This window comes from Brachyistius frenatus, unplaced genomic scaffold (genome assembly GCF_029030835.1).
Source record: "Brachyistius frenatus isolate BFR_SWC_R1_liver_20210118 unplaced genomic scaffold, ASM2903083v1 Contig_7, whole genome shotgun sequence".
Classification (NCBI taxonomy): Eukaryota; Metazoa; Chordata; class Actinopteri; family Embiotocidae; genus Brachyistius; species Brachyistius frenatus.
In genome coordinates this window covers 6424385-6445009 of record NW_027210606.1, presented here as the reverse complement: position 1 = coordinate 6445009, position 20625 = coordinate 6424385, and the positions used below count along the sequence as shown (strand labels likewise).

The following is a 20625-nucleotide window of genomic DNA, read 5'->3' as shown; positions in this document are numbered from 1 at the left end:
GCTGAAGCCACATGGGAAAGGAGTCGTAAATGCTGCGCTCCCTGTGGAGTTACGGACGCCGGAGCGTAAAGGCATCACAATGGGGAACAAACACCGAGGGCTCAAATGACTTATCTCGATATTTTGTTAACGTAGATTCCCGTGACTGTCGAAATTTAACACGGAGAAGGCGAGGCGAGAAAAGGCATTCACACCAGCTACTGTTGACGCTGCAGTGTTTCCATTGTTCCAGTTCTTGCCTTTAGCTCTATTGCAGTACATTAGCCACTTACTTTGGCTTTTGCTCCAATGTCAACGCTCACACTGAAAAGGCTCCAGACAAGAACCAAGTAAACAAACATAGGAATATTAGATTTATTGGAATTTGATCACAAATACACAAACTCATTGAGTGAAAATATCTTTCAACAAATAACCCCCCCCCCCCAAGACACACACACACACACACACACACACACACACACACACACACACACACACACACACACACACACACACACACACAAACACATAAAATGGCACTTAACAAAAACAAAAAATTATTTCTTTAACCTTTCTCTCTAGTTTGACCCGGACGAATGATAACCTCTCCTTTCTCAGTGCAGATGATCTTTTTAAACAATTTTACTCTTCTGTTTCTTTCAAAGTAACAAAAGCAGCATACACGGGTCACCGGGGGTCGTAACACAGCGATAAAAAACCCTCACCTCTGATCTGTGACCCACGACTCCTATCCTCCGCCTCCCACTCAGCCTCTTCAACTGTCCTCCACTTTCGGTTCACCTCCTCCTGCGTTATCTGTCCATCTCAGGTGAGGACGCCTCCCAGAGGAGCCCTCCTGTCTCAGTCTTTGTGTGCGGGTGCATGTGCTTACTTTGGTCTTTTATCCAGTGTTTCCTACAGCTTCAGTTGTCTTCTCTTTAAACCCATAGATCGTCGCCCTGCGTGTTAAAATGATCGGGCTCTTTCTCCAGAGTGGAAGGTGTCGTCGGCAGGTTTGTGTAATGGAGGAGAACGATCAGGAGGAAGAGGCCGGACTGTGGTTAGTGCTGAGCAGTGAGGTTGAGCAGCCTCTTGCTCAGTAATGTGTTGTGCTGTTTCAGGTACTCTATGAGGTCAGCCTGCTTCTCCACCACCTCCTCCAGGTTGGAGCCCCCTCTGTGACACAAATAGAAGCAAATCAGGCCTTTTCACAAGAGAAATCTGTAACACTGCTGACTTCTGCTGAGTATTTTTTTTTTTTTTTTACAGTATTCACAAGAACTCAAATCATGTCCTATATTCTATATCTCTGGTTATTTGCTGCTGCTGAGGCCTTTATACGTCATTCAATTCAGACATGAGCAGAGAGGAAACATAAATCTATTTATAAGCAAACATGTCTAAAAAGGGACATAGACGGTGTGTGTGACTCCATAAAAATCAGTGCACCTGAAGCCGGTCTCAGTGGGGTGGGTCGTCACACTGTAGCTGTGTAAAAGCTCTTCTTGGCTCACATCTGGTGCAGCCCGCCCTCTGTTGAACCGCATCACCATCGCTAGAAACACAAACAGAACCATCGTTATCACTTCTGTCGTGAAATCATCAACGTTTTTAGGTTTGCCGGCTGCACAGAAAGACACACAGACATTACTGAGCAGTGAGATCTTTCTGCCAATGTTAATCACTCAGGTGAGAAACAGCACACGTTTGTTGTTTTTATTGTTTTCCATCCCTCGGCCTCTCCTAAACACACACGAGCTGTTATATCCTGCACTTAGCCCTTATGGGCTGCCATATCCTGCACTCAAACCTCTAATTCTCACACCCTAAACATACACCTTTACGCAGGGGGAGGGGCTAGCAGCAAGGTGTAGCAGCGGTGGGCACGGCGGCAGTGAGAGGACCCCGAGCCAAAATATATGTTGGAGATGTTTGAATTGAGATAAGGTCACGGGTGCGTGTGTGCTTGGATGCCGGGCGAGTGTGTGAGGAAGGGCAGAGGGAGGAGCTGGCTGAGTATTGATAAGACTCGAGTGTCATTAGCCGGAGGAAATTGTCAGGGAGGTTCTAAAGAGCGCTATCTTTACTTTGCTACAGTGCAGCATCTCAGCATCCACACTCGCACACAATCCAAAGAAATACTGAACATTCCTGCATAATGAGGCCCTAAATCTGTGTGTGTCTGCGAGTGTAAATAAAGCAATAGTAAGCAGGTGTGTGTGAGAGAGAGGCATTCCTGAGAGGCAGAGAAATTAAGTGGTGGAGAGGACAGAGGGTTAAAAAAAAAAAAAAAAAAAAAGATAAAGTGAAGCTGAACCTGTGTTTGCAGGGTGCTTCTTACAGAAAAAGAGGCAGAGAAGCAAATTGTTATCAAATATTTACAATGAATACTGAAATGGAAGTTGTACAGGATGATAAAATAAACTTAAAGATAACATTATTTGATCAGAAGGAAGGTTTATTTTAAATATACTGTGATTTAATCCTTGAATATCATTGAATTTATGACATTTAATTTGGAGACATACTTTGGCAACAGGAACACTTGAGAGACGGTTTATTGTTGTTGAGAAGGGATGTTTTTTTTGGAACTTTGTGTAAATACGTCTATTTGATGTATTTCCAGCAGTAATTGTTCTGACAAGGATGTAAACTTTCCACAACTAATACCTGTAACGTGATGGTAACATTTTTGTATTTCCCTTTTTTGTCTTCCTGTTGAATTATGTCAATAGACCAGGTGAGTTACAACAATATATCAGTTGTTTGGGTTAATAGAAGCCTGTACATGTTTAATTGGTTTGTATATTTTTACTGTTGTTTGTTTTTGGTACGTGTTTTTTTTCTTATACGTTTTTTTTTGGTTTAAGGAAGAGTAAGTATAATTTTGTGGCATTGAGCGGTGAGGTTGCTCCACCAACGCCCTCCCCTTCCAAGCGTATAGGTAAATCTATGATGGCCACAAAACTTCTTTGTAGCCAGTATTTGGTTTGTCCCTTTTGGGCTACTGAAAAGAAAAACATGCTTTATGGAAGAAGACCACATGTTGATATGAAGGGTTCCTTCTAAGGTAACAAAAATAAAAATGATTCTCATCTTCAGGTGATTATACACATTGAAAACATAACTATATTTAATATTTTCCATTTTCCCCAATATATCTATTTTTGTGTAATCCTACTCACTGGACCTTTAAATGTTTAAAAATGAAAACAATGAATGATATGCCAAACTTGTAAACATGAATCAAGACATGAATTTGTGCACAAACAGAAAAGGCTGAAGTGTGATGGTCTAGAGTCCATCATAGCGGGGGTAAAAACCAGATAGACACCAGGATGGATGGATGGATAGATGGATGGAGAGTAAAGGACGTGATACATTTCACATATCCCTGTTAGAGGCTCTCACACGGCTGGACAGACAGTGCTCAGACCGGGTCTGCCCACATCTAAGAAGCTTTAATCACCCATCTAGAAGTGCACATTTCTAGGTGATAAAAGTGAAGCTGCAGAGGTGCTAACAGCTAACGGTACTGCATGTAGCGCTCAAAAACTAAGCACTGTCAGTAGTGACATCAAAGAAGTATAAATAAATGGAGCCACGCAAGCACATGGACTGATGATCAGTATTGAAAAAAGACGAAGGAGAAGCAGCTTGGTAACACCTTTCAGGTGCAATTGAAGGATTTCAAAGTATTATGCAAGTCGGTAGTCTATTGGGAAATAAACCCTGTTCATGAAACTGTGTCATGAGTGAGAGCTGATGGCTGGGAAAAGTTCAGTCTTGTGTCAAGGAGGAGCTCAAGCTTTCCTTAGCTTTACATATGAAGAGTTACAAGGGCATTTTTTTTGTGCAAGAAAAGAAACATACGGCTTGCTCTTCAAAATTCTGTATAGGTGTTAAACTAAGAAAATCAGGTATACTATTTTTTCCCACAGTAACAGTTTGGCTACTTTAAGGATAACAGCTTGTAAAGAAATACAATGGTGCACATGTTAAAGCTTTCAGGCAGCAGGAAAAGACATACGCTGTTTGTTTTGGCTGTTGGATGGCGACTACCACAACCCTGACGCTGACATGGCTCATATCCTGTAAATATACTGTATCAGTGCTGTTTAAGAAACAAGTTTCTGTCATGTCTCTGACAGGGTGCAGGTTCCTAATTATGGGTTACCAAAATAAATAAACCAGTTCAGTTACTGCAAACGTTTTGTAGGTGAGTCACCTGAGTCCTTACAGAGCAAGTTTTCAAATTGAATCTGTCACAAAGGGAGTCAGTGAAGAAAACCAATCTGACAATGTTGTTGCTCACAATAAACTGAGTATTTTCGAATGCACTGAAACGTGAAGGTAAGAGAGGGTCGTCTTGATTTAGCTGCTCCGTGTGAAAATAACAAATCAGCGATAACTTTGAATGCAGAACATTCAAGACATCCTGATTTAGATCAGAGTCATAGTTATGTTTATCTACTAAAGCTTAAATAAATGCAGTTACATGATCATTTTTCATCTACCTGTATTTATGTTACTACAAAATTGTTATTTTGAGATATTGTAGTTAACAGTTGTCATGTCTAAATACATTTAAATGACAAAGTAATTTTTTTGTTGGCAAAAAAAAAAAACAAGTTGGTGGAATGAGCATTATATTTATTCTGAATAGTAAATAGCGGTGGGAGATATAAACAATATATATATATATATATATTGGTGTTTCGTAATATATTTTCACTACCATATTTTTGATAAATAATCATCAGTAATGTGGATATAATGACTAAGTGGGGAAAGACAAATCACGGAACAGCTAGAGCAGTCTGGTAAGTTTAGAAAATGATACCAATTTACTGTAAAGCAGGCTTTAAAACTAGGAGAGGACAGCATTCATACCATGTCACCATATTATGATATGAAAAATCTAAGAGGATCTCTAGTCTCAAATCACCATTTCAACAACAATAATATTGCCCAGCCGTTATAATAAATATTATTACCCTTTCACTATAATGTAATGCTGTGATACTTCCAGTGTTAAAGTCTCACTCCTATCACACATGAAACAAATGTAAATGATAACAATGAGGTATTTATGATCAATAATATGGTTTGAATCTTTTTTTTTTTTTTTACAGTACATGGGGTTTGTGTGGGATCAGTTTACTTAATCAGCATCAGTGTGTGTGCGCGTGCGTGTGTGTGTGTGTGTGTGTGTGTGCATGTGTTACCCTGTGCCCAGCAGTGCTTACACTAAGTTCTTGCCATCCAGAAGAGAGAGAGAGATGTATTCTAAGTTAAGCCTTTGAAGGCCATGGCATGGCTTTGATGTGCATATAGGTCTATAGAAGAGAGTGTATTCATGTTAAAATGAGAGAGGCAGAAACATACAGAAAACCTCAAAGACACACACACACACACACACACACACACACACACACACACACACACACACACACACACACACACACACACACACACACACACACACACACACACACACGCACGCACTCAATCGCCACGCACTTCAAAGAGAAGTTGAACGAGGCCTTCCTGTATGGACTTCATAGCTGCAGGCATTATATATCTCCCTCTGTGTCTCCTCTCAAAGGGGAGTTTTAATTTTCTCTTCAAGACCTCACTGATGTGACTCCGCTTTGGTCAGAGTGTAAGTGTGTGAGTGTGCGTGTGCGTGTTTGAGCTTGGCTTGCGCTGCGAGGCGTCGCTTGGTTTGCGTCATGCCTGACCGCACTGATCTGAGCAGGAATGCGAAGGGCGAACAGAGATACCCCCTTCACACACTGGATCACTGGCACGGTAAACACAGGGACTCTGTGTGTGTGTGTGTGTGTGTCCCTGGTGGAAGGGGCCGAGGGCTACCCTTTGGCTAGGTTAAATCCTCTGCTTGGCTCTGTGGCATCTCTATCTCAAATCTGCACCCTTCAGCTGCCAAACACACCTTTAATATGGGTTTCCTTTCAATACAGATTCTTCAATATCAGTATCCTCTGATTCAGCATCTTTAATGGAAGTTTCCCTTCACACACACACTGAGAGCAGGGCCGGTGTTTACCTCCATCAAACAGTGAAATATTCTCAACTTGATTGCTGTATTTCCCATTTTTTTGGGGTAACTTTGTCACACAGATGCAAACTCTGTTTACTTTTTGTAAACCTATTTGGTTGGGCCATTCAAATGAGAGATGCACAATGATCCGTGGCTTTTTCACATTCTCCCCTCGAACCCTAATCCCTAAAATAATAAAGAGCTACAGTATGGGTTTTATACTACGAGCTGCATAACAAAAGAAGAGACTTTTCCAGCTCACGTTTGGTACCCTAGGGTCATTTTAAACACTCAATTACAGCACCATACTGTAAGCAGTTAAGCTAAACTTCACCTATTCTTTCTTAAGCTCTAAAACAGAAAAAACAGATGGTGGATACATAGATAGGTATCACCCAAAGTTTCCCTGGTGTTTGTATCAGAAGCAAAGAATCAGCAGATCATCAGAGAGAAGGAGACAGAGGGAGGGAGGACAGAGAGCTGAATGGCTGATTGTCATGCTGTCGAGTCTGAAAAGGGCAGGGCAGTGATTGTGATGCAAATATACTCAGATAGAGAGCGGGGGTAGTGCCTGTGTTTGTGTGTAATGTAATCTACAGGGTGTGTCCCTCCATAAGATATTGCAGCCACCCTCCACAGAAAACCTGAATGAGCATCAGTGGTGCTGCGACACTGGAATAAAAACACATTCAGTTTATAAAATATTAAATAGGAACTGACTGGAAAAACAAAGTGTCATAATATCAGAGACCACAACCTGCCTGGAGGCCTGGCAATGTGATAGAAATGAAAAAGTGAGAGATCTGATGGTTGTAGCTCAGTTTTTTTTTGTTTTTTTTAAACCACCGTGGAGGTGGTTTAAAAAAACAACAACAAAAAAAACCTGATAAGATACGAACGTGTAAGATACGAACTGACTGAGGTCAACATAATCTTCATTAGTCTAAGTTAGTTGCCAGGCTGCCTTTTAGCAAGCAAAGTTAACACTTAGGAACTGGGTGTTGGGACAAATATTCCTCCTTTAAAGGGATAGTTTGCTTTTTTTTTTTTTTTTAAATGGGCTTGTAGGACATACAAGATGTTTAACATGCTACTTTGGATTAAAACGAAGCTAACTAAATAACCAAACAAGGCAGTAGCAGAACAGCAACTTGTCTGTGTCCTGCCGGGTAAAATGACTGTTTTTGTCAAAGGAGTCTGGTGGCTTTTTAATACAGCAATATAATGGCTTCAGTTCCCCGTTGTAGAAGGCTGCCTGGCAGTAGGGTAACGTGATGACAATATATCCTCCACATAACATGCACTTCAACTGATAGTGTTTTATTTTCAGGTTGGCTTTTATGCAGATGACTAAAATACATTTTGTTGCAGACCCTGTTCACAGCAGTGCATCGTTTAGCCTCTGCATTGTTATAGCTGCCTGCTTCTTAAAACTGTGAATGTGCTATCTTCTGCAGGTAATACACTGACAGTGGATGAGCACCTCATACAACCCCACTTTAAATAACCCCAAGTATCTTTTTAAAAGGCTGTTACAGGAAACAATGTCCTTATCCCTCAGTTAGAGAAAAATATACTTTTGATAAAGCTGGACATGGATCCTCTTTACTGTTCATGTGCTACATTTTTTTTTTTTGCTGCTTGTGCATTTACACTGCAGCTGCTTTTACATCCTTTATGTTTTACATTGCTGCTGAGTCACTGCACATGAGCTCAGGTAAAGTTTGTATTTGTACTCCTATTGTTTTAGGGCTCTTTCTCCATAGTTTTGTATTTTCAGACTGATATACTGCACTCTGAACTATAATAACAATACATTGAACTGAACCACATGTGAAGGAACTCAAATGATATTCCAAGCTTTTCATTGATTTTGTCTGTATATGTTTTAGAGTACTGTATACTATTTTTCCAGTTTGATATTTGTATCTTTTTTAATGAAACTCACTAAAACTTAAATTCATTGCTCACATTTCAACCTTTCAGTGGGTGGTAGGAAGGAACTGGATGCATGTACTGTATAGATTGTATTGGCAAGTGGAAGTGTGGCTTAAAGGGGGGCATCAGGGACACCTAGTTATGTTTTTATTCTGTTTTTGGAAAGGACATGGATGTGTGCATGTGTGCAGATGTTAAAAGTCCATCTAAAAAAAAATTATATAACAAGGTTCTTTTGTTTGACATAAAAACGAGAACTGAGATGAGTTTACCTGTGTAATAGAGCAGACATGGCACTGCCACAAAGAACTCCAACCCCAGAACAGCGAGCAGCACGTAGGTGCGAACAGTCTGCGACAATCCTGAAGCCAGAAGAACCAGCAGCACAACATTTCCTATTTACACACAGAAACACACACACACACACACACACACACACACACACACGCACACGCGTTAGCACTACTGCCACCTTGTGGAGGACACTGACCTCTACACCTGTGAAGTAAAAGGTTTCCCTGAGTGGTGACACCGTGTGTAGTTGTACCTGCAGAGTATATGGTGAGCGGCAGGTGTTTCAGTCCTTGCGTCTGCCGGTAGAACTGCAGGTATCCCCTGCACCGCGCTCGACTGTGGTGGTGCCGCACGCAGACAGTGAACAGCAGCACCAGCACCCACAAAAACACCTTCCCGAACACAATGACACTGTCGCCCTGCACTTTACCTAGAACACTCATACACGCCTCCTCCTGGCCAAACTTCAACACACACAGCACCGCCACACACATCGACAACACAACATACACAACCTTAAGAGAAGAAGAGAGGGGAGGAAGTGAGACTGACGTGTACAGAGCAGCACATCATATGACTGTTACTAAAGACAGAAAATAAAGCCTCCTATAATTTACCAGGTTAAGAGGACAGATTGGATCAATGAATTTACGTATGCTGCATATTTCAGATCAGGGCTAACATGACATCAAAGTTTAAATGTGTAATTATTCTGAGGTTGTAACTGGCAGTTAATAAGCTGATTATTTCCTTGATTCATTTCTTTATTGTTATGTCTATCACATGTCAAAAAACAAAGTTTCAGTAAACTGATGTTTTAAATGGTCTTGTTTGGTCAAACCAACAGTCAAAAACAGCGATATGAACCAGACAAAGCAGCAAATTCTCACCCCGGAACCAGCAAAAAGTCACTGCTTGAAAAAGTCACTTCGATAAATAATTAGCAATAAGAATGGTTGGCAAGTTTCTGACGAGTTAGCAATCAATTAAATGACTCATTTAAGTTTCAAACACACATTAATATCAGAATAGTCATCAGAAAATACAATTAATTCAAATTCATGTTAAATTGAGTTTTCAGCAGTGGTTTTTTTTTTTTTTTTTTTTCAAATGCAGTTGTTCTTTCTAAAAGTTGTATGTGTTACCAACACTGACATTAGAGAATAGCCGTATTAACGCAGGGGCGGTGTGTGTGTGTGTGTGTGTGTGTGTGTGTGTGTGTGTGTGTGTGTGTGTGTGTGTGTGTGTGTGTGCATCATACATGCAGCACAGACAGCAGGGCAGCATGGCAGGGCGTTGGCACTGTCTGAAACTCTCTCCTGATGGCAGAGTGGAGGGCGTCAGCAGAGATCAGCGGTCCATCCACCATAGAGTCCTCCTCTATACTCCGCGTAATATCTACTGAGGGGTCTCCCTGCAAATACGAACACATGAGCATAGTTTCCCTTAAAGGATAGTATTTAGTGTCGTGTAAGCACACCTGTCCGAGGTAAAGTACAACTTTCTAACTCAAAATACAGCAAGTATTCAAAACTGAAGCATAACGTGTCTTAACTTTTTCAGGAATGATGAAAAAACAACAACTAAAAACAACTAAAAACGAGATTAAAAGGAGCAAACAGCCTTTGGGTTGATTAGTTTTATACATCACGTGCTGGTAACTAATTTGCTGGAGAAACACGAGATTTATAACGAGATAATAAATGCAGGTCTTAGTACGCGCTAATGCTGTTGACAGTTAATATTAACATAATACTAACATCATATCAACATCATATCAACATAATATTAACATAATATTAACATATGTAAAGAAATAACAGGTTTGAGCTGATAGCTCGGGCTAGCCCCTGGGCTAACAGTCTTCATACCAGTGATTAAAAAGAGAGACGTTGACGTGGCAACCAGTTAATGTTCAACGACATGTACATACTGCATGAAGTGAAGGTCCCCTTGAGTCCATTCTCCACGCTCGGTGTTTTTAAAGCCCAAATGCGACGACAACAACAAACATTAGATTACATCCTCTCCGTACCAGGGGCGGGCAGGGAAACAGTGGTAAACTTCCGGTTCCGCCCTTTTTATTGCACCGTTCCCTGATGAACTTTGGTTCTTAGCTTAATGGTTCCGGCACAGGTGGTGTCGCTCTTATGATAACAACAGTGACCTGAATAATAGTCCCTCTTTCGAAAAGTCATGTGATCATCTCTTTTTTTTTTTACCTGTAACAAACTATTTTTAGATTTGGCGTAATGTAGAAGAACTAAATAAATCTATCACCACCGTTTGTTGATCCAAGCAAATATAGTTTTCTGTAAAGTCATAATATATTCATCTATTTAACAGCAATTTTTAGATTCAATGGGTAAGTTAAATTAAAAGTAAATACACTGGAAGAAAAAGTATTCAGATCCTTTACTTGAGTAAAAGTACCAATTTAGCAATGTCAAAATTCTCCAGTGTGTCATCATCAGTTTTATAGACACAGAGGAGATAAATGTGAGGAGTCATCAGAGGATTGCTGTGAGAGGAAAGACACACAAAAAAAAAAAGCAAATCAAAATTGTGATGCACAAATTTGTGCCACAAAACAGTACTAAAGTACAGTACTTGAGTAAATGTACTGCCCAAATGAAAACAAAGATGGCATCCCATTTAAAACATTTTATTGATAAACATACAGTTGCTATAAAAGACAACAAACTGAGCTCTACTCCTCTGAGTGATGAAGATACTGTCAGGCGTCAGCAAGGGCAGCAAGGAGAAAGGAGTTCAGCTCATACTCTGGGGAGGCAACGCTTGTGATAGAGGCATATGAGGAGAGATTTTAGGACATTGTGAACTGTCATAAAATGGGGCAATAATTAACAAGGAAGCAGCAAATGACTGTCATTGGTTTAGTTCACTGGGTAGGGTGGAAGAGGACAGCAGGTGATAAGGAGAGGCTGATCCATTTAACATTTTTCTGCTGGTATGGAACTGTGCTTCAAGACAATTTATGCATTGCATTCATAGCTATACCGACGCACGCACACACGCAGACACACACACAGTGCGCAGAGACCCAGAGGTCGGTGTGAGTGTGAAATCCTCCTGCACATACTGTACACTCGCCCTCGCATCCATTACATAAGGCACTGATTCAGATCCAGACAGATTCATGAGAAGAATTCTAAAGGGAAAATATTCAAAAAGCAAAAGAACAAGTATTATTACTTAATAACATGCATTCTCATTCCTGTAAAGTGAATTATAATGAAAAAGCCAGCCAAATTCCCAGAAACTGTAAATGATTATGATGATGAACAACATACAAGAGGATAGTTAAAGTTCCACCATTGACAAAACCATAAAGTCACTATCCATCCGAGCAACACCCACAATAACTTATATATGTTCTTTTTTTTCATGCAAAACTGTAAACACAAAACCCAAAAATTAATGAGAAGGTATGAGTAAGGCATTGTAAGGGTCAAGCTACTTCAGGTTATCCAACCCGAACCACTTTGCATTACACTCAGAGAGTGGAGTCACATGATCAGTGCAGAAGCAGGAGTTAATGGATCAAGATTTAGAGGGTCAGTGTGTTAGAAAACAGGAAGTGTTCAGCTGTTAGCATAACATGTTCAGCTCGCGACAGAAGAGATCCTTATTTAGGTGTCTTGTATGGATGTGCAAAGGCCTAAACACACTGATTTCTTCATGCATGCTACACATATTAAAAAGAAGTGTATACGTTCACGTGTACATTTAAGAAGTACATCACTAGTACTGTATGTGCATGTTGTTGAGTCATTTAGTCCAATTTCTTTGTCATGAACATCCATTGAAGTTTTTTGTGCATTTTGGGGAAAAAAAGACGCTGATTCCCAAATTCAGACTTTTCCAGAGTGTCCAGAATGTGACTCAAGGTTCTAGAATGGTTCTCTTCCCAAGCTGACTGTCACGGTGAGGTTCCAGTTACAATTAAAAAAAAAAGGTCATCATAGTGTGGTAGGCTGGCCTCTGCCTGCAAAACAACACAACAACATGTGTTTATAAAATCATAATCAGGTTGTATTGAGAACATGTGTCTGATCTTTGTGTTGAGGGAGCACATTTGCTTGACCTTTGAAATACAGACAGAAGTGAGTCGATGTTTTTAGCGTAAGAAATAGGTTTAGATTTCAGGCTCAGACATGCAATGGTACGACTGAGGCCAAAATACATTTCAGAGGAGGAATTTTAGGAAAGTGTCCTTAATAAACTCCGATACGGTAGACTGAGTGAAACAGGGTTGTATTGGAATATATGGAATGACAAGCTCTCCTTATTCTTCAAACTCTTCTGTCCTCCACTGTCTATGTGCACTGCTTTTCCACTGTGTGTGTGTGTGTGTGTGTGTGTGTGTGTGTGTGTGTGTGTGTGTGTGTGTGTGTGTGTGTGTGTGTGTGTGTGTGTGTGTGTGTGTGTGTGTGTGTGTGTGTGTGTGTGTGTGTGTGTGTGTGTGTGTGTGTGTGTGTGTGTGTGTGTGTGTGTGCACGCGCGTGTGTGCTCTCACCTCGAGATGCAATGTAGCACTCGTGACAGCTCAGCAGTCCATTACGGATTCTTACGTCAGTCCCCGCAGTGGCGTCACCCAGCTGCACGTCACAAACTCCACACTGAGGAGACAAACACAGTTCACTACCTCATACATTCAAAAGATTTTTTTCAACAATATCATCCAAAATTTTGGTATTTCATTTCTTACTCCTGAAGTTTATCAGCTATTTTTCTGACTTTTTTTTCCCATCCTTTTACCACAACCTGAGAGATAATTATGATATAAATATGCTTTAGTAAATTTTGCACATCTTCAAAAACTTCAAAGTGCTGCTGCTGTATAAAGTTTCTCAATTATTGTGCATGTGTGCGCTAGAATACAACCATACCTTGAAACACTGTATGTGGAAAAACAGCCCCAGCGTATCGATAATCATAGCAGCTCCTTTTCCCAGAGGCTGAGAACAACCGGAACAAAGTCTCTTTCCACTAACACACCTACACAGACACAGACAGCAGGAGGAAGATGAACAGTTACTCTGATAGAAACTCTACTTTCCATTAATGCATCTTTGCTGCATTGATGACTGGTTTCCTTTCACACGTTTATTTGTGTGTATGTGTGTTTGCATGTTTACCTGCTGGGTGAGGGAGGCTGAGGTGTTGAAGGGGAGGACTGTTGTTTACTTGTTACACCGTCATGTGATCCACATCTGAGGCATAAATGGAATTAAATAAATACATGCATGCACATCCAAAGCATCTGTAAAATGTTGACAACACATTTCAGTGAAGTCAAATGTATATATGTACATGAACTGTATGAAAAGTCTGTAATTTTTCAAAACAGGAAAAGCTTCTCAATAAACAACTCGATATCTCTGATAGATGTTTTTGTTTTGGCAATACCCATTTTATTTAAACATTAATTGTAAGAAGTTTTATAATGACCAAGATCAAAGACACAAGATGAAATTTATTGGTCTGACAATAAAGTTGACAGTAAGTGTTGCAGCAGTTTTGATTTCCAGACTCTTTTCCTTTGTATAGCAGAAATCTTGGCTCTGTTTCAAACCTTCATGTTGAAAAAGTGGCTCAGAAATTACGATCTCATTTTGTAATCTCTGAATCAGAATAATCTAAATCGACATAAATCATATAAATAAAGTTTTTTTCCTGTCATTTGTGTGCCATTAGAATCGAAGCATTTTTTATCTGTGAAGTGATTACTTTGCAGTATGGAGCGACCTCAAATGACACAGATGCACACAAAGCATCCTGCTTTACCTTTTAACAATCTGTGCCTGGTTCAACTGAGGGTTTCGGTCCAGAGAGGAGGTTTTCCACAGTTCCAGCTTCTTTGAAGGTTCACCATCACCTGCAGAATCTACAAAGATGCATAATAAAACAAAACTTGATCTCCTGAACCCTGATGAATAAAAGGTTCAACCAACAATGAGTCAGCTGTAAAAGCGCACAAGTGGACATCTCCTGCATATCATTGAGTACTTCTGCTTCACACTCACCCTGGAAAAAATGCAGCTTGGATGCATGCTGCTCCTCGATCCCTGTGGAGATTCTTTGGCCGTTGTGCTGCGGGGGAACATTTCTTCCCCCTTTGTTCATGTTTTCTGGAGCTGGCGAAGTCATCACTATCTGTCCCGACTGCTGGTTCAACAAACCGGTGGGATTGAGGGGTGTGACAGTCTCCTCTAGAATCCGTCTTTCCTGTATGAACAACAGAGAAAACAAAGACGTAAATATAACATAAACAAAACAAGGAAACAATGTGTTATGTTTTCCGTGCATCTGTCTGGGTGTTTGAACCTCTTCATTGTGTTTCCTCTCCTCCTCTTCCACCTCCAGCTGCGCTTTCTCCCACTCCTTCTTCAGCTTCTGTTGTTCTCTCTCGTACTGCTCCTGTAGAGAGACGCTGCTCACGTTAAATGCTGTACATACAAAAACACACACACACACACACACACACACGTAACACATACACACATTTATAGACACATCCAGAACAGTGTGCGTCGCATTCGTGGAGCCATGCACATACACAGCATCACACTACAGTACCTGTAGGAGGCGCTCCTGCTCCTGTTGCCAACTTTCCAAGCGTTTACGCTCCTCATTGGGGTCCCAGACCCAGTGATTTACACGTTTAGCCAAGTTCAACATGGGGGTCTCAATCTACCCAGACCCGACCAACAACCACACACACAAGTATACGTGGGCAAAAGGACAGAAAGAGAGGAAAAGTGAGAGGACAAGTCTGACTACAGCGACCACTGGAGACGAAGGATCAGGACAGGGTCAAATTCAAGAATGACGGAGAAACAGACAGAAGGAGCCGCAGCTGCTCAGGGATACTCACCGTCACACTGCTCTCCTCTAGTCCTTCTGTAGAGCAGGACACACACACACACACACACACACACACACACACACACACACACACACACACACACACACACACACACACACACACACACACACACACACACACACACACACACACACACACACACACACACACACACACACACACACACACACACACACACACACACACACACAATCATGATAAACACAATTTGCAAGGAAAAGATGCTGTAAATGATACTTCTGTTTTATGAGAAGAGAAGAGAAGAGAAGAGAAGAGAAGAGAAGAGAAGAGAAGAGAAGAGAAGAGAAGAGAAGAGAGGAGAAGAGAAGAGAAGAGAAGAGAAGAGAAGAGAAGAGAAGAGAAGAGAAGAGAAGAGAAGAGAGGAGTTTTTTTTTACCTGTGACAGTGGGAGAGTATTCTTGGCTGCTGGGTGACGAAGCATTTGGTTCCTCTGCTGGTCTCCCAAACAGCTCAGTCGTTTCAACCTGGAGGTTGAATATTCAAATAAATGATTAACTGGAAAACCAACTGGCTAGAAAAGAAATCTCTGTTTGTTCTGTCTCAGTCTATTTTCTAAAATATCAAATGGCTCATAATGATGTTTTTGAATTAAGTGAATATTACACAATACTTGAATACCTGCTGAGCATTCTTCTGATTTTTTAAAATATTTTTCTTGACCTTCCAGGCAGCCAATGGTTTCAGTTCATGTAAATGTCTATTAAAATGAACCAGAAGCTTGCTTTACATAGTAGATCCATGCCAGGGAGAGTACTGAGGATAGTTTCAGGTCAGAGTGAAGAGTGAACAACGTCAAAAACTCTTTTTATACCAAGATGTGTGTCTATTTTAAAACTAGGACTTGTTGAACATGCACCTGACCAGGTGCTTGTGCAATCTTCGTATATAGTTGATTCTGGTCTTAAATGTACTTGTCTAACTAGTGCTTTTGACCGTTTATAGAAGTCTGAGAATATTTTTCCATGAGGACATGGAAACATATTTTCTTCTGCTCTCTCGCCTTTGTATTTGTGGCTTTAATATTGTTGTAATAAAAATAAACAAATTATATTTTGGAGGAAAGTACTTCCACAACCAGGGTCTGCTGCTAAACGGCAACCTTTTAATTTAAGAAATAATTGACAATATCTTTCAGATAACGTCCATGTTTGTGTATGATTTGTCTCCTGGATTTAATTTTTGTCTTGGATGGTATGCTGTTCTTTTCTCTCTCTGCTCTCCTCTCACCTCAACTGGTCGAAGAAAACGGTTACTCATCTCTAAACCTGGGTCTGTCCGAGGATTTTCTTCTTGTTAAAGCAAACTTTTTTTTCCCAGCTGTTGCTATCATGGGAAATAATTAATTGTTGGGTTCCTCTCTAAAATGTTGTAAAGTTCTGTTGTACGGACTCTACTATGTTAGGTGCCCTGAAATAACTTGTGTTGTGATTTGAAACTATATAAACAAAATCAAATTGAATTGAATTTTCTGCTGGGACAGGGCTGAATTAACCAACTTTCATGTCTCAGGCGCTTCCCCGAAACACTTGGATTTACCAGGATGGACAATTATTGAAACGAGACCCACTCTGATTTGTATTTCCAGATAACAACATAACTTTGACAAAGAGTACAGATATTATGACAGCAGAATTCAAATTATTATTTTCTATCAAGTGACACTGAAGTTTGTGAAAGTGGCTTTTTAGGGTGAACAGACAAGAACTGAATCAAGTGTCTGCCTGAAAGGTAGAATACCATCAAGTATGTACAACTTGGATAGCCTCAGGAAACTTGATTTACCTGTCCGTTGCTTTGGCTATCCGGGTGAAGTGGCTCCACGTGAGTCTGTGTGAGCTCTGTCACAATAGTCGTTGTGATGATACAGTTTCGGCCTTCAAATAGGGAGCTGATGGTGGAGCCCGATGACGTGGAGGATTTCTCCATCTGCTGAGGTGGCGGCTGCTCGGCTGTCTCTGGGTTTTTTACAGCCTCCTCAGGTGGAGCATCTTTCTCCGTCTGCTGAGGTGGCGGCTGCTCAGCTGTCTCTGGGTTTTTTACAGCTTCCTCAGGTGGAGCATCTTTCTCCGTCTGCTGAGGTTGCGGCTGCTCGGCTGTCTCTGGTTTTTTTACAGCTTCCTCAGGTGGAGCATCTTTCTCCGTCTGCTGAGGTTGCGGCTGCTCGGCTGTCTCTGGTTTTTTTACAGCCTCCTCAGGTGGAGCATCTTTCTCCGTCTGCTGAGGTGGCGGCTGCTCGGCTGTCTCTGGGTTTTTTACAGCCTCCTCAGGTGGAGCATCTTTCTCCGTCTGTTTGGAGGGAACATCTTTGACCTCCTGTGGTGAGCCCTGAGAGGAGGTAGGTGGAGTGGAAACAGTTAACTCCTCCGTCGCCTCTCCATTCACTCGCACCAGCCCGTCCATCTGAGGGGGACACAGACAGAGGTAACACTTTAAAGTACACAAACAATTAATAAATGGTTTATAACAAACTATAATGTAGGTAAAATTAGATGCAAGGGCTTTATTATCTATCAATAATTATATTTTCTTATAAGTTGTCATTAATTATCTGAGTTTGAACCAGCTTACAACAACATTAATTTGTTATAAAACATTATTAATTGTCTATATGCAGGTTAATAATGCTAAACAGGGGGACTTAAAGTGAAGTGTAACTCTGTTCTTCTTTGTGCAAGTGAGAGCCTCGTGGGTGGATGATATTTTTATGAGTCTGCGTGCAGTTTGAAGATATGAACACACAGCTTTGTCTCACTTAACAGATATCTAAAGGAATTGTTGCAGCTTCTGTCAAAACACTTCATCTCCAGCATCCTCTGTCATTACTGTACTTTTATATCCCACAGACTTTTTGTATTGTATGAAATGTGTTTTTTTGGTTTAAGTTTAAATGTATTTCTCCACAAATTATACCTGATAAACAGAATATAGATGCATAAAAATAAGCTATACATAAAAGAAGTGTGCATAGCCTGCAGAATGAGCAAAAACTGCCAACCTAAGACATCCATGTTTTTATATTTACTATATTATATATAAAATAATTTATTTGTCAATAGTGAAATAATCAACATAGAGTCAGTCAGATGAGACAGATGTACTTTGGAGAAGTTCAAAGAAGCATTTCTCTTTTTTTGATGAAAACTGAAACTTGATAATTTTTTAAACACACCTTCAACCTGAGGAAGGTTTCAATGACTTATTGTGATGCAGTGAAAGAAGTGAAAATGGTGAAACTTCCTATAAACTACAAACAATAATGTGGAACAGTGAACGATCAGATGATGCTGACTGCTATGACTTACTGATGAGGAGCCCTTACCTTAACAGGTTTGTGTCCAGAGAGTGTGTTCCTGGGCTGGTAGTAGGGTTTGGCTGCCAGCAGCGGGACTGGTCTGGAGGCCACAGGTGGAGGGGAGGGGAGTGTTTGTGCAGGCGGCGTGGGGTGAGGCTGTACTTGTGCAGTCTGAGGTGGAGTGTGTTTGGTCTGTGGCTGCTGTGCGTCTCCTGTAATTGGTTGTTTCTGATGTGTAATTGCAGACTGGGTGAGTTGGGTCTGTGGTTCGTGACGCTGCAGTGACTGAGGTGGCACATTTTGTGAGTGTGTGACGATGGAGATGGGACTGTTTGGTGTTGGAGAGCAGGTGGAGGCGGCAGATGACTCCTCCTGTTTAACAGTCGTGTCTGTCTCCATGTTTTCTGGTTTTAGGTGCTTCTGGTTTGTTACAGCGGGTGATTCTGGTTTGTGCAGGATGTCTGACATCTCAGAGTTATTAGCAGCAGCCTCCGGTATGAGCTCCTTGTCGTCCACCTGGTTTACGTCCTGTTTGGGTTTTGCGGTGGATCTGGGCAGCTTTAGGCTGTCCAGTGTTGCGTCGCTGATGGTGAAGCGGAGAGCGTAACGCTGTAAAACCAAGGCTGCCTCCTCTGGAGTCGCAGCCTTTCTGTAGGCTTCACACAAATCTGCTTCCCTGCGCTCCCTAGAAAGGAAATAAAGACACACATAAAGTATTAGATTTTGTAATATTTTATGTTATTTTATAAGTTTGTCTCACGTTAAGGACAATCCTAAAAATACTTACTTCTCCTCCACGATCTCTTTATAAGTCTTAATGCTTTTCCTCTTATTGCCGTCACCTCCCTCATTCTTCATCCTTTTCTCTATCCTCTTCCTCTCCTCCTCTTTTTTGATGAGCTCCTGTGATGCGCTGCGGCGGCGATTCTTCCAGCGAACCAATTCCTGTCCACAGTGTTAATTCAGGATATTGGTATCATTTGAATCATTTTTCTATCTGTTATTTAAATGCTGTCTTACTCTAGTTTAGTACCACAAGTTGCTTACGTCTTGCCAGTGGTCCTCCTCTTCCTGAAAGTTGTTGTACGGCTCATGCATGCGTTCATATCGTGATTGGCTCAGTGGCGGTAAGTGTCCCACCTCTTCCTCGTTAAGGATGTCATTCATACTCACACTTCTAGAAAAGGAAGAAGACAGCGTTACCTTGTAAGAGTTCCTGAAACATAATAAATATTGACTTGTGTGACATTGAGTTTGGAAAAAGAATAATAATTTTTTTTTAAAAGGCTAATTTGATTTTAATCGTTCTATCATATATTCGCGTCGGTCATTTCAGTGTGTAACACAAAATCTCAAATAACAGGTACGCTGTAGTAAAAAGAAATAAACATTCCATGATCGAAAAGCAGCAGAAACAATAAGGAAATGGATTTTTTTTTTCAAAATATACAGTAATATTGCAACATCTTGCGATTAAATACGCACACACAGCAACAAATACACAACCAAAGACAGTCCACTACACGTACAAATTATTACCTCTAAATCTATTATTCTTATTTCTCTTTTTCTCGATGTAGTGGATTTATATTAGTCGTGTATGTGTTTGGTCACGTTACCACTGGGACTGTTTCTGTAAACTAATCACAAACCAATCAAACTTAGCAAACATAAATAACTAATTTTAGGAAACTAAACACATAAATTAAACCTAACTGTGGTGTTGAATGAGAAATCTGTATTAATGTGTTTTAATGAATAACTATTTTAAATAAATAAAGTAAAAAATAGAATTACAGTAAAAGTATAATTTATAACCAAAAGGTGACAATAAAAGGCCTAATGTTAGTGATGATGGGACAAAGGAATGAGCACAAGGTTAGTGTGTGTATGTGTGACTGTTGCATTCAGTGTTAATACAGTTTGGGAGTTTACTCTTGAAATGTAATGTGCATAGCATGTTTATATTGTTTTCATGCAGAAGCTGATCCAGATTCACGCTCAAACACTTACTCAGTGTCGTCAGACATAAAAGCAACTCGTCGGCTCATCCTAAAACAACAACAGAGTTAAGTGAATGAGAGGAAAGAGCAGGGGAGGGAATGGGTAACAGAGTGGCAA

At 40.6% G+C, this 20625-nt stretch overlaps 2 protein-coding genes across 7 annotated transcripts in view; both read right to left on the bottom strand.

Moving 5' to 3' along the window:
- Positions 1 to 346: 346 nt before the first annotated feature.
- tmem192 (transmembrane protein 192) lies at positions 347 to 10342 on the bottom strand. The gene is made up of 6 exons (XM_069689234.1): positions 10212 to 10342; positions 9540 to 9692; positions 8532 to 8793; positions 8257 to 8379; positions 1432 to 1537; positions 347 to 1158 (listed from the first exon to the last, which is right to left on the bottom strand). Exons 1-6 carry the CDS (start codon positions 10239 to 10241, stop codon positions 1044 to 1046), a joined length of 789 nt encoding a protein of 262 aa, XP_069545335.1. The 5' UTR covers positions 10242 to 10342; the 3' UTR covers positions 347 to 1043.
- A 585-nt stretch (positions 10343 to 10927) lies between these two features.
- LOC138615549 (LIM and calponin homology domains-containing protein 1-like) overlaps positions 10928 to 20625 on the bottom strand; it is a 30849-nt gene continuing 21151 nt past the window's right edge. For 4 of the 6 annotated variants that reach the window (XM_069689229.1, XM_069689230.1, XM_069689233.1 and 1 more), the window contains 15 exons: positions 20518 to 20556; positions 19552 to 19681; positions 19292 to 19449; positions 18532 to 19189; positions 16995 to 17612; positions 15589 to 15676; positions 15180 to 15205; positions 14882 to 14995; positions 14630 to 14722; positions 14329 to 14530; positions 14090 to 14189; positions 13441 to 13515; positions 13192 to 13300; positions 12819 to 12921; positions 10928 to 12287 (listed from right to left, as the gene is read on the bottom strand). In XM_069689229.1, the coding sequence (XP_069545330.1) occupies positions 12262 to 12287; positions 12819 to 12921; positions 13192 to 13300; positions 13441 to 13515; positions 14090 to 14189; positions 14329 to 14530; positions 14630 to 14722; positions 14882 to 14995; positions 15180 to 15205; positions 15589 to 15676; positions 16995 to 17612; positions 18532 to 19189; positions 19292 to 19449; positions 19552 to 19681; positions 20518 to 20556 (2539 nt within the window). In that variant the 3' untranslated portion in view covers positions 10928 to 12261. Of the gene's footprint in view, positions 12288 to 12818; positions 12922 to 13010; positions 13067 to 13191; positions 13301 to 13440; positions 13516 to 14089; positions 14190 to 14328; positions 14531 to 14629; positions 14723 to 14881; positions 14996 to 15179; positions 15206 to 15588; positions 15677 to 16994; positions 17613 to 18531; positions 19190 to 19291; positions 19450 to 19551; positions 19682 to 20517; positions 20557 to 20625 lie in introns of all 6 variants that reach the window. The other 2 variants (XR_011310546.1, XM_069689232.1) reach the window with 2 other exon arrangements.